A 12,479-nucleotide genomic window follows, 5' to 3' on the forward strand; every position below is an offset into this window, starting at 1 on the left:
AGAAGCAGGAGCAGGACGAGGGCGAAGAAGGTCGAGGCTAAAGCTGGGCAGCGAGCGTACAGGACAGCACAGCAGTTGAAACAGACGCAGTTGCTGAAGCGGGCCAGCGGGACGGGATCAGATGGGACTGGACGGGATGGGACGAGAGGTGCCGTGAGATGCGATGCGCAAGGTATTGGTTCGTAGGGACTCCGTACACGAAAGGTAAGAAAGTTGGCGCAAGTGTGGGAATTAACAAGTGGTCCCCTTTTCCCATGCGATTCCCCTTCGTTTTCCTCCCCTGTTGGAACGTTGCCGGCAATTGATCACCTAGATGGGCCAGACCTTGACGAGAGATTTGAGATCCCAGGGTTGTCTGCTCCAGCTGGGCTGTGCAGCGTGGTGCAATGTCACAGACGCGAGCTTTGGTGGATACTGGATGGTGGATCTGTGGAGCTGGTCCGGACGTGGCCCGGAGGATGGAAGAGGAGGAAGATGCGCGTGGTCGGAGTGGACGGACGATCTCGAAGCTTTTGCTCTTGCTTTCCAGGTTCGCTTTTGCTTTGGATGGTATGCTGGTGAATTGTGATGGGTCAAGGTTGACGTGGACTCGAGGATTCGAGAGGTGGTGGTCACGGTTGTACGTGTGCGTGTGCGAGAGAGACCGAGCGAGAGCCAGCGGGGATCCGAAGACTGTACAGACTACAGAGTATTCGTATCTGTAAGTACAGAGTGCTGATAATGACAGCTGTACGGAAAGGGATCGAGGGAGAGACGCAAAGGTAAAAAGCATAAGTGGCATTAAGTGAGGCCCATTAAGGGGACCGTTGAAAAAAAGATGTTTAAAGTGTCCGGCTTGGCGTCCGTCTGGTGGTGTCCCAAGCAAGGAAGGGGCGTGTGACACGGTGACAGCAAATGTCATCCATAACTCCTAGGTACCTTACCTAGGTAGGCGTGCTACGTACCTAAGGTAGGCTGAGTTCCATCAAACGCGACTGCCAAATGCCTTAGTAACTTGACAGGTAAGAGGTGCTGAACGTCAATTGAACTTGTCTCTCCCCAATGTCTCACAAGGTTGGGGAACGCAATGTACTGTTCCTGACCTTAGCGTGGCGCCCCTACGCAGCGGGCGGGGAAAGGTACCTTACAGGCTCCCGTCAGCCTTTAGGTATCCGTACCTCGAACTCTGAAGCTTGAACTTTCCGGCCCGGAAAACAAGCCTGGACTCTCTCCCTCGATCGGGCATCCGAGCCATGTATCTGCCCGCGCCTACCTATGTATAGTGCACTAAATATGCCATCCCTGCTGTGCTCTTTCTCCCATGGGCCCTCATTCCGCGTTGTGTTCCTGGTTCCACAGCCAACGTGAGGAAAATGAATACGTACCGATGGATCTGGCTGATGGACGGGACCAATTGGTGAGGCGCTTGGTGATTGGCGAATGGAGATCGGTGGTACGGGGTGCCGGGGCGGGAACACGAGCCACATTGTGGCTGCCCATAGCAACACCTTTGTGTGAATTTTTTTTTCAGTTCGTCACTCTATTTTTCTGGGAAGTGAATGAAGCATTGGGAACTTTTTTGATAGGGTCGGTCACGAACATTGGTCCAAATCCCGAATAAGAAGCCATCTCCAAAACTCACAATTTCTCATGCTCCCTCTCTTCACACCACACTACACACTACATAACTTCTCATAAAACATACACCCAATCATAATCACCCAAAATGGGAAAGTCAAGACGAAACAGAGGCGGCCCAAGCCATCGCAAGGACCCCATCGCCAAAACCGTCAAGCCCCCCTCCGACCCCGAGCTCGCCGCCCTCAGGGAAAAGTCCATCCTGCCCGTCATCAAGGACCTGCAGAGCGCCGACCCCAAGTCGCGCACCGCCGCCGCCGAGGCCGTCTCCAACCTCGTCTCCAACGAAAAGTGCCGGAAGCTGCTGCTGCGTGAGCAGATTGTCCACATCGTCCTGAACGAGACCCTCACCGACGCCAGCCTCGACAGCCGCGCCGCCGGTTGGGACATTTTGCGGGTTCTTGCCGAGGAGGAGGAGGCCGACTTTTGCATTCACCTGTACCGCCAAGATGTTTTGAGCGCTATTGGTTTCGCTTCACAGACTGTAAGTCATGCTTGCCACCCATCTCAGACTCACTAACAAGAATGCCTGAGTGAATATATGTAACTCTGTACGATATGCTAAAACAACAAAATCAGATTCTCCAAAACCTTGCCAAGGGCTCATCTCTGAGCAAGGGCGAGACAAAGGTCACCTGGACCATCACCGAGTCCGTCATTGGCCTTTTGTCTGCTCTCGCCGAGGCCCAGGATGAGGTTCTCGAAGCCATTGTGGGCATCGAGGGCATCAAGCACTTGCTCTTCACCATCATCGCTCACCCCGACACACCGTCAAGCATCTGCCTCGACGCTCTTTCTGCCCTTCTGACGCTGTCCGAAGACAATCAGCGTCTGGCGCAGGATGTTGTCGCCGATGAGAGCCCCAAGCCGCTCACGTCATTGACCAAGCTACAAGAGGTCGCTGGCGCAAAGGGCGTCCTGGCCTGTGGTATTCTGCACAACATCTTCACCACCTTGCATTGGTTCGACAGCACGCCGGGCCCCAAGGACCTCTCTGACGCCTCCCTCATCCCGACTTTGTCATCGGCACTCAAGAACACCACGCCAGAGACCGATCTGCCACCCAGGAGCCAATGGTCCAACCCGACCGAGGTTCTTCAGCTTGCCCTGGAGATCCTTGCGGATGTCGGAACGACGCTGCAGCAGTCTCTCCAGGGAGGCGACAGCAAGAAGGCCAAGAAGGAGGAATGGAACGGTATCGAAGACGACGATACCGCCATGGACGAGGACGTCAAGGAGGACAACGGCTCCGGCGACGAGGATATTGGCGAGGACGACGAGAACGACGACGACTCCATGGACGAAGACGAGATGCAGGCCGACATGGACCTCGTCACCGGCGCCGACGACGACGTCGACGAGGAGGCGACCATGAACGACCTGCCCACCCTGCGCGAGCTGGTACAGCAGGCCATCCCGCAGCTCATCACCCTCGCGACCCCGTCATCACAAGCAGAGGGCGACAACGTCCGGGTACAAGCCCACGCCCTGGCCGCCCTCAGCAACATCGCCTGGTCCATCTCAGTCTTTGACTTCTCCGACGACCACAACGCTGGCATCCTCAAGGCTTGGGCCCCGTCCGGCAAGGCAGTCTGGGGCCAAGTCATTGCCCCGATCCTGGCGGCCAACACCGCCGACGTCGAGCTCGCCACAAAGGTAACCAGCCTCGCGTGGGCCGTGTCCCGCAGCTTGCCCCGCCGCCTACCCCTCAGCGGCGACGAGCACACAAAGTTCATGGCGCTGTACCACGCGACCAAGAACCTGCCCTCAAAACAGGCGGTCGAGACGGAGGCCAACGGAGACAAGGCAAAGGACGAGGAGCCCGAAGATCCCTTCCAGGGTCTCGGCGTAAAGTGCATCGGCGTCCTGGGCCAGCTGGCGCGGGACCCGGCGCCCCTTGCGCTCAACAGAGAGATTGGCGTGTTCCTGATCACGGTGGTGACTGCCTTACCAGATACCCCGGCCGCTGACACCGTCGAGGCCCTGAACCAGCTGTTTGACATTTACGGAGACGAAGACATGCCTTGCGACAAGGAGGTCTTCTGGAAGGACAACTTTATTCAGCACCTCGAGGCGGTTCAGCCCAAGGTCAAGGCTTTGGTCAAGACGATTGATAAGAGAACTCTCCCCGAGCTTCGCACTCGTACTGAGGAGGCTGTGTTGAACCTTGGACGGTTCATCCAGTACAAGAAGAAGAATAAGGCATGAGGGGAGTATCCGGGGGTTGAATAACGGAATTTTGAAGGAGAAGGGGGGGGGGGGCGACTCCCGGGTTTTAACATATCACGAAGCTTTCGAGCAGAGGTGTCAAAAGTACATGTTTTCGGAATCATGAAGCAAATCATAGCCACGATGCAACGAACGGGAGGGGAAGGTGCTTACCTGGTAGACAAAAAACCCTCGAAAGGGGGATAAGGGGAAACTTTTTGGAGGAGAGGAGACACGAGCATTGCACTTCTGAGATGGTTAGGGACATAACCGCGGTGGTCAACAAACAACAAACTCACTGATTCGCTGATATAAACATGCCGTATGCATGCTTTGTGCCCGAGAAATCCGTAGTCGAGACCTGTCGAACTGTAGTGAAGAATGATCCCCTCAAAACACCAACCCCCTTTCCCGCCTGTAGATAGAGAAAAGACGAAAACAATGCAAACCCATACTAGAGCTCAATCCCTTCCCATTTTCGTGATTGCAGACTTCAGCCAATCGGCTTCATCTTCTTCTTCTTCTTCCCGTCGCCCGACTTTCCCTTTTGGAAATCCCGCCAGCTGCTAATGCGCTGGTCCCGCGTCGCCTCCCAATCCTGCTCGTGCTGCCTCTTGCGCTTCCGCTGCTCAATCTCCTCCTCCTCCTTCTTCTGCTCGCGGCCCTCCTCCTGCATCTGCGCCTTCATCTGCCGCCGCCGGCGGTGCTCGTTGTCGATGAGCACCTCGCGCGCCTTGTTGCGCCACTTTTTCGCGAAATCGTCCGTCTTGAGCTCGGGGCTGTCGACGGTCCACTTGTTCTCGCGGATGAGGAGCATGCGGGCGTCGGCGATGGCCTCGTCGAGGCGCTCGCGGTGCTTCTCGTCCATGAGCTCTGTCTGGGCCTTTTTCAGGCGGTCAAAGGCGTCGGGCGCGAGCGGGTTCTTGGTCTTGTCAGGGTGGATGAGGAGGGACTTTTTGCGGTAACAGATTTTGATGTCGGATTCGGGGACGCCTGGTTGCAGGTCGAGGACGGCGTAGGCGTCTAGCCTGAAAGCCTTCAGGATTCTGTCGATTTCTGCATCCTGTGAAACGGGGAGAGGGAAAATTGTTAGCGTTTGGCTATAAAAGGTGTGCAGCTGGGTTTGTCTGGCGATCGCATTTACCTTGTCAAACTCCTTTGCCTCGATCTCGAGCGCATCGAGTGCGTCCTTCTCTTCTTTGACGTCTTCGCTCGCCATGATGATGACCAGATACCTGTTCAGGAAAGGTTGAGATTGACAGCTGTACCTCGGTAGAACTGGCAAGGAGTACTGTAGATGTAAGGTAGTTGAAGATTGACAGTCGTGCGCGGTTGGTGAGCACGAGACGAGGCTCAGTGACAGCCACTTGGACCCGCTAAAGACCCTTGCCGACAAACGCCTGCCCCACGACGCTAAGATAAGACCAGCTGATAAGAAATTTCTCGTCCCGCCCAAGCCCAAATTTTCGAAAAGACGCCGCTCAGCTCTTGGATGCTCTGCCGTTTCGCAAAACCCGCGCCTTGGGAAAACCAACTTTTTCGACGGGCCCGAACCTACGATCACAACACCCGGGGGCCTCGCCAGAAAAACAACACAGAGCTTCAAGATGCCTCGTCGCGCCGCATCTCCCACTCCCTCTGACGGAGAGGTCGACATCGCCGATCACTTGTTCGACAATGGCAGCGACGCGGGTCAGGATGTGGGAGACATTGACTTTGATATGGACGGGATCCTGAACGGCCACGAAGAGGGCAGGAAGACGAGGATGGCGACGAAGCGTTCATTGCGCTGAAGCAGGCTGCTTCGTTCCGCAAGTCGTCCAACGTCAAGGGAAAGTCGGTAAAGAGAGGCGGTGGTTTCCAAGCAATGGGTAAGTCGCTGAACCCTTCCTACACGACCATGGTTCTGTTGCTAGAGATACTAATCGTTTTGGTTACGCAGGTCTGAATGCCGGCCTCCTGCGCGCGATTACGAAGAAGGGATTCTCTGTCCCCACGCCGATTCAGCGAAAGACGATTCCCCTGATCTTGGACCGCAAGGACGTCGTGGGTATGGCGAGAACCGGTTCCGGAAAGACTGCGGCTTTCGTGATTCCCATGATTGAGCGCCTGCGCGCCCACAGCGCCAAGGTCGGCACGCGCGCGCTGATCATGTCGCCCTCTCGTGAACTTGCACTCCAGACGCTCAAGGTCGTCAAGGAGTTCAGCAAGGGGACGGACCTGAAATGCATCCTGCTCGTCGGTGGTGACAGCATGGAAGATCAATTCAGCATGATGTCGTCGAACCCGGATATCGTCATCGCCACCCCCGGTCGTTTCCTCCATCTCAAGGTCGAAATGGGTCTGGATCTGTCGTCCATCAAGTACGTTGTCTTTGACGAGGCCGATCGTCTGTTCGAAATGGGTTTCGCTGCCCAGCTTACCGAGATTCTCCATGCCCTCCCATTGTCGAGGCAGAGCCTTCTGTTCTCCGCCACACTGCCGGCATCATTGGTTGAGTTTGCGAGAGCCGGTTTGCAAGACCCGAGCCTGGTGAGATTGGACGCCGAGACCAAGGTTTCCCCCGATCTCGAGAGTGCCTTCTTCTCCGTCAAGGGAGCCGAAAAGGAGGCTTCCCTGTTGCATATTCTCAACGACCTTATCAAGATGCCACAAGGCACACCAGACGGCGTTCCCCTGGATGTTGTACCATCAAAGAAGCGGAAGCGTGAGGGCGGTGGCACCGGCAAGCCCACGGAACACTCGACTATTATTTTCGCAGCAACAAAGCATCACGTTGAATATCTGGCGCAACTTCTCACAAAGGCAGGCTACGCAGTCTCTCACGTCTACGGTTCACTAGACCAGGAAGCGCGTCGCATCAACACCGAGAACTTCCGAAACGGTAGAGCAAACATCTTGGTGGTGACGGACGTCGCCGCCAGAGGTATCGATATCCCCGTTCTCGCAAACGTCATCAACTACGATTTCCCACCGCAACCCAAGGTCTTTGTCCATCGTGTCGGACGTACGGCTCGTGCCGGTCAAAGAGGTTGGGCATACAGTATTGTGCGCGAACTGGACACACCTTATCTGCTGGATCTCCAGCTGTTCCTTGGTCGCAGGCTGGTCGCAGGCCACGAGACCGAAAACCCATCGTATGCCGAAGACGTCGTCGTTGGTGGGCTGAAGAGAGACAGGATCGAAATCAACATGGAGTGGATGGACAAAATCCTGAAAGAGGAGGGCGACCTGGAGGCGCTGCGTAAAGTTTCGACAAAGGCCGAGAAGCTGTACCTGAAGACCAGGCATTCTGCTTCAAGCCAGAGCGCGAAACGAGCCCGAGAGCTTGTGGGAACCAAGGGCTGGCACGAACTTCATCCCTTATTCGGCAAAGACGCCAGCGCTGTGGAGCAAGCCCGCAACGACATGATGGCCAAGATTAGTGGCTTCAGACCGGCTGAGACCATTTTCGAGATTGGAAAGGGAGGCAAGGGCTCGAGCAGTGAGGCAGTCGAGGTCATGAAGCAGCTGAGGAAACGCATCACACCACACCGTGGCAACAAGAAGGAGGATTTGGACTCAGACGACGACATGGAGGGTCTGAACGGTGCCGAGGACGATTCAGATGACGCACTCGACGGGGAAGTAAACGACGGTGCCGCAGAAGCCTACAACTCGGACGATTCTGACGACAACGACGGACTCGAGGTCACAATCACCAACACAGGCGAGAAAGAGAAGAAGAAGAAGCCGGACTCCTGGCGCGACTCGGACGTCTTCATGTCCTACACCCCGAGAACGATCAACGCGGCCGAAGAGCGCGGCTACGGCGTCACGTCGGGCGCGCAGACGTCGAGTTTCGTGCAGGCGGCGCGCGACGTGCAGATGGACCTCACAAACGACGAGACGGCCAAGGGCTTCGGCGAGCCGACGCGGGCGGCGGGCATGCGCTGGGACAAGAAGCAGAACAAGTACGTGGCGCGGGCCAACGACGAGGACGGCTCCAAGGGGTCCAAGTTTGTGCGCGGCGAGAGCGGCGTCAAGATCGCGGCCAGCTTCCAGAGCGGGCGGTTCGACCGCTGGCGCAAGGCCAACCGGCTGGGGCGGATCCAGGTGGGCGGCATGGAGAAAGGCAACCTGCCGGACCTGCCGTCTGGTCGGCAGTACAAGCACAAGCAGGAGAAGGCCCCGAAGCAGGCCGACAAGTTCCGGGACGACTACGAGGTGCGGAAGAAGAGGATCGCCGAGGCCAAGGAGAAGCGCGTCGGCCAGTACAAGGACGGCGCTGGCAGTCGCAAGGAGATCAAGGGCGTCGAGGATATCAGGAAGGCGAGATGGGAGAAGCAGAAGCGTATGGAGAAGAACGCCAGACCGCAGCGCAACAGGAAGTAGAGTGCCGCAACGTCTGTTGGAGGATACACCATTTGTCAAAATATATCAAGGAAGAGAAAAGCGTTTTTGTTCAAAACTTGGGCGATATTTTCCGAACTTATCCAGGCTACTGTGAAGAATTATTGTCACCATGTCGATGGACCAACACATTGGAGATAGCTGCTGTGCCATGACCCCGGTGTCAGTGGCCTCTTGGGGACGCGTAAGGTGGACGAAGTTGCCGCGGCGGAGTCTCTGCCAAATCGGAGCCGGTGCCCGCGAACTTGATTTTGGTGGCCGTGACGTAAGGCAGCGGCACTGCGCTTCCGGTGATGACTGTCAACCACCAACAACGAAGTGCCAAATACTAGACCTCGTTTCCACAAATCTCGGTTTTCAATAATCAATCATCTCTTAGAAGAGCACGATACCTAGATCGGTAGTCAGTCTATTCAGCAATTTTAATTCGGCATTCCAATAATGGCAAACCCCAAACCCTCAAAACGCTGCCTCTTGTGGGACTACACCAACACCCGCGACCGCCCAGACGCAATCGACCAACTCTTCACAACGCCACCAGACTCCACCACCAAGCCCACAGCAGCAGCAGCAGGAGAAACAACAACGACAATTCCACCATTCAAGTCCGTCCACAACTGGAACGCATGGTACCCGCCCGAGCTCAAGGGCCGGCTCCCCTTCCGGCCCATGATCCGCACGCGCGCGCAGCTGGACACGGAAGAGTGGGACTGGATTCGCGACTCGGACGCCGAGATGGTCCACTACCTCAACGAACCGGAGCGGCAGGGCATCTCGCCGGCGGACGCCGCGGCCTGGTGGCTGGAGAAGGTCGTGCCCGAGTTGCGAGAGAAGAGGGGCAAGAAGCTTGTTGGGCCGGCGTGTGCTAGCGATCCCGGGGGCGAGGCGTGGCTTGCGGAGTTCATGAGGATTGTCTACGAGGATGAGGAAACGAAGAAGAAGAAAATGGGACCGGATTTCCTTGGGGTGCACTATTACAGCGGCGATGTTGAGCATGCAAAGAGGTACTTGACGTCCATGTATGAGCGGTACGGGCTGCCGCTCAACGTATCGGAGATTGCGTCTATTAGCCGGGATCCGGGAGATGTGGAGGCGTTTACGGAGGAGCTGAGCGGGTGGATGGACGAGAGGGAGTGGGTCGACGAGTATGGGTGGTTTGGGTGTATGGCACACTGCGCTGATGACTTTGTGAGTCCTGCGGCGCAGCTAATGGATGGGGAGGGGAGGTTTACGCCGCTCATGAGGCGGTTGATGGGGGTATGATTCGTCATTGACTTCAAGTTGCTGAACTGAAGGGGGTTCCCACTGGATTTGGTGGTGTTTCTCCTTCAGATTGGTAATACACACCTCTAAAGTTCGTTCGGGTCAGGGATGATGCGGAATACCAAGACTGGAACGTCTACTGGATTCCTAGGCAGAGTTAATCATTGGTATGCTGGTTTGATCATTCACGATAGAATCTGGAAACTCTCTTCATGTGCTATAGGATGTGCTGTGGTGTTTCCGTCGCTCAAGCTAATGATCTTTGATCTGGATAGAGTTGTTGACTTCAGTATCTTGGAGCAAACATGAATCAAGCGGAAACAAGCCTTGGGTTGCGTCTTGGCTGTTTCTTTTCGCCTAGCGTCTCCCCGCCTCCACGGGCCTCACAAAAGAAGGCCTCACGTTCATGTCCCACAACTCGGAGATCATCGACTCCCAAGACGTTTATTCTCATTGCGTGTGCGGGAAGGCTCCCCACATGAGTCAGCCGCGCTCAAACGTTGATTACCCGATTAGGCAAGTCAATGACATGCTGTACATGCACTTGCCGGGTCGCTCCCGTCGACTATGATGGAACGCAAATGGCTTCTTCCCGGATTACTCCAGCAACGTCTTTGTAATCCTTCTAGCCCCGGTCAAGGCAGCTTTGTCTTTCGCCAAACCTTCTACGGTCGAGTCAATTGACTCTATACTCTCTCGAATTGTCTAGAAATAAGCCAATGACTTGGGATTTTGTTACGTACAGCCCACGTAATGGCAACCGGACATTCGGACTCATCTCGCAGGTTTCATCAACTGGGTAACACCAGTCAAGTCTATCAACGAATGAGAAAAGAAGAGGATGGGGCCTCAGCTCTCTGTATCGTTGCCGTTGAGTCTTGGTTGCCTTTTCGGGTCAGTAGAAAGAAGGTTATGATGCACTTGGACTTTCGTAGTCTCCAGTAGAGCGAATATTTCTACGTCAAGGTTGAGATGGTGAAAAGACGCTGCTTTACAAATATCGTGGCGTACAGCCAAGGTTGAAGTTGGCTTGCTTTCTCCTCATTAGACTTTGAAGTTAATATTAGACTTGCTGCTTGGGCAACGCTTGAGCCATGAAAGCAACCGAAAAGACAGTAGACTCCTTCCAGGAGCATATCTCGGGACAATCCAACAAGCCTCTCTCTCGACCACCTCACTCTTTGGAGGCTATTCAGGTCCTCGAAGAACTCAATGTCGACGCAATCAAAGGCTTGGGCCCCGACGATGCTGCCCGCCGGTTGGCGGAATTGGGGCGCAATGAGCTTCGTCAACAAAAAGGCGTCCAGCCTTTGAAGATTTTTCTTGAGCAGATTTTCAATGCTATGACTCTGGTATGTTGTGTCTCGGGTCCATAACCAGAATCTCGCCCAGTCGGCTCGCGAAAATGCAAAATTGCATGAGCTAACCATCTCTACTCGAAAACAGGTCCTCCTACTAGCACTCGGCGCAAGTTTCGGCATCCAAGCCTGGATCGAAGGCGGCATTCTAGGAGGCATCATCGTCCTCAACATCTTCATCGGCTTCTTCCAGACCCTCCAAGCCGAAAAGACAATCAACTCTCTAAAGAACCTCGGCAAACCGACATGCAAGGTCGTGCGCGACGGCAAGACGATCGAGATACAGACGGCCGACGTAGTACCTGGAGACATCATCGACTTGAATACGGGCGACTCGGTGCCAGCGGATATCAGACTCATTGAAGCCGTCAATCTGGAGGCGGATGAGGCGTTGCTTACTGGAGAGTCCGCGCCCGTGTCCAAGATGCCCAACTCGGTGTTTGACGAAGATACGGGTCCGGGAGATCGACTTAATGTGGTGTACAGCTCCACAGTCATCACGAAGGGTCGCGGGCGCGGCGTCGTGTTTGCTACTGGCATGTTCACCGAGATTGGCCTCATTGCTGGTGCATTGAACGGCGGCTCGGGGAATAAGTCCCGGGTGAAGCGCAACGAGCATGGGAGCGCTTCAGTCCTTGCGTACCTTGCCGCTGGGTTCATGGCTGCCAAGTCGTGGATCGGCGAGTTCTTGGGACTGACCATCGGCACGCCGTTGCAGAGGAAGCTCTCTCAGCTATTTCTGTGGCTGTTCTTGTTTGCCATTATCTGTGCCATCGTTGTTCTTGGCGTCAACAAGTTTGACTCTCGCAAGGATGTGATTATCTACGCGGTCACTACTGCGATTGGGACGATCCCTGTTTCTCTGTTGCTGGTCCTGACAGTCACCATGGCCGCGGGTACGAAGAAGATGCTCGAGCGTCATGTCATTGTCCGCAACCTTTCAAGTTTGGAAGCACTTGGAGGAGTCAGCAGTAAGGAGTCTATTTTCTATTAATGTTGATGAAGAGTAATATGCCTGAAAACTGTCAAACCTCTAACCACCCGATCATCTTAGACATCTGCTCCGACAAGACAGGCACGATTACCCAAGGGCGCATGGTTGTCCGCAAGGCATGGCTTCCGGGATGCGGCACCTACTCTGTCTACACCACGAACGACGTATACAACCCTTTTGCTGGTGAAGTCGAGTTTGCGGCTGGCCAACCAAAGGACATTGACTCCGTCTCCGAGAAAGAGCACAACCTGCGGGCCGAGCCAATTGATACGCACCCTGAGCCTGCGACGAAGCCTGCTCTGCAATGGTTTTTGAACGTTGCGTCGCTGGCGAATCTGGCAACTCTGAAGCAGAACGCCGAAGATCCCACCAGCTCTGGGGAGTGGACGGCTAGCGGAGCACCCACCGAGATTGCTATTGAGGTGTTCGCGTCTCGATTTGGTTGGAACAGGGTGCAGCTGTCCCAAGGCTCAGAAGCTTCTTGGAAAGAGATTGCAGAATTTCCCTTTGACTCGGATGTCAAAAAGATGTCTGTCATCTTCAAGAATGTGGCCTCGGAAGAGATGCATATCTTCACAAAGGTGAGTCTTAGCTGCACAGATTAATCAACGCATATCTATAATACTGGCTAACATGACCCTACAGGG

At 55.1% G+C, this 12,479-nt stretch overlaps 6 protein-coding genes across 6 annotated transcripts; 4 read left to right on the plus strand and 2 right to left on the minus strand.

Moving 5' to 3' along the window:
- Positions 1-309: 309 nt before the first annotated feature.
- Positions 310-1,479, minus strand: BDZ83DRAFT_653105 (uncharacterized protein; the record flags this gene model as incomplete). The annotated part of the gene is made up of 3 exons (XM_060510592.1): positions 310-672; positions 1,158-1,252; positions 1,365-1,479. 3 exons carry the CDS (start codon positions 1,477-1,479, stop codon positions 310-312), a joined length of 573 nt encoding a protein of 190 aa, XP_060363508.1.
- Positions 1,480-1,529: 50 nt separating this feature from the next.
- Positions 1,530-3,825, plus strand: BDZ83DRAFT_702268 (uncharacterized protein; the record flags this gene model as incomplete). Its single annotated transcript, XM_060511455.1, has 2 exons — positions 1,530-2,101; positions 2,197-3,825. The coding sequence occupies exons 1-2, from the start codon at positions 1,706-1,708 to the stop codon at positions 3,823-3,825; spliced, it is 2,025 nt and encodes a 674-aa protein (XP_060363509.1). The 5' UTR covers positions 1,530-1,705.
- A 493-nt stretch (positions 3,826-4,318) lies between these two features.
- Positions 4,319-5,044, minus strand: BDZ83DRAFT_580828 (DnaJ domain-containing protein; the record flags this gene model as incomplete). Its single annotated transcript, XM_060505391.1, has 2 exons — positions 4,319-4,888; positions 4,970-5,044. 2 exons carry the CDS (start codon positions 5,042-5,044, stop codon positions 4,319-4,321), a joined length of 645 nt encoding a protein of 214 aa, XP_060363510.1.
- A 648-nt stretch (positions 5,045-5,692) lies between these two features.
- BDZ83DRAFT_653108 (ATP-dependent RNA helicase DBP10) lies at positions 5,693-8,199 on the plus strand (the record flags this gene model as incomplete). The annotated part of the gene is made up of 2 exons (XM_060510593.1): positions 5,693-5,696; positions 5,768-8,199. The coding sequence occupies 2 exons, from the start codon at positions 5,693-5,695 to the stop codon at positions 8,197-8,199; spliced, it is 2,436 nt and encodes an 811-aa protein (XP_060363511.1).
- Positions 8,200-8,658: 459 nt separating this feature from the next.
- Positions 8,659-9,480, plus strand: BDZ83DRAFT_753546 (glycosyl hydrolase catalytic core-domain-containing protein; the record flags this gene model as incomplete). The annotated part of the gene is made up of 1 exon (XM_060514364.1): positions 8,659-9,480. The coding sequence occupies one exon, from the start codon at positions 8,659-8,661 to the stop codon at positions 9,478-9,480; it is 822 nt and encodes a 273-aa protein (XP_060363512.1).
- A 1,094-nt stretch (positions 9,481-10,574) lies between these two features.
- Positions 10,575-12,479, plus strand: BDZ83DRAFT_781449 (E1-E2 ATPase-domain-containing protein; the record flags this gene model as incomplete). The annotated part of the gene is given in 4 exon segments (XM_060515550.1): positions 10,575-10,832; positions 10,927-11,809; positions 11,893-12,413; positions 12,425-12,479. 4 exon segments carry the CDS (start codon positions 10,575-10,577, stop codon positions 12,452-12,454), a joined length of 1,692 nt encoding a protein of 563 aa, XP_060363513.1. The 3' UTR covers positions 12,455-12,479.

Source organism: Colletotrichum acutatum, assembly GCF_030867785.1.
Source record: "Colletotrichum acutatum strain CBS 112980 chromosome Unknown BDZ83scaffold_65, whole genome shotgun sequence".
Classification (NCBI taxonomy): Eukaryota; Fungi; Ascomycota; class Sordariomycetes; order Glomerellales; family Glomerellaceae; genus Colletotrichum; species Colletotrichum acutatum.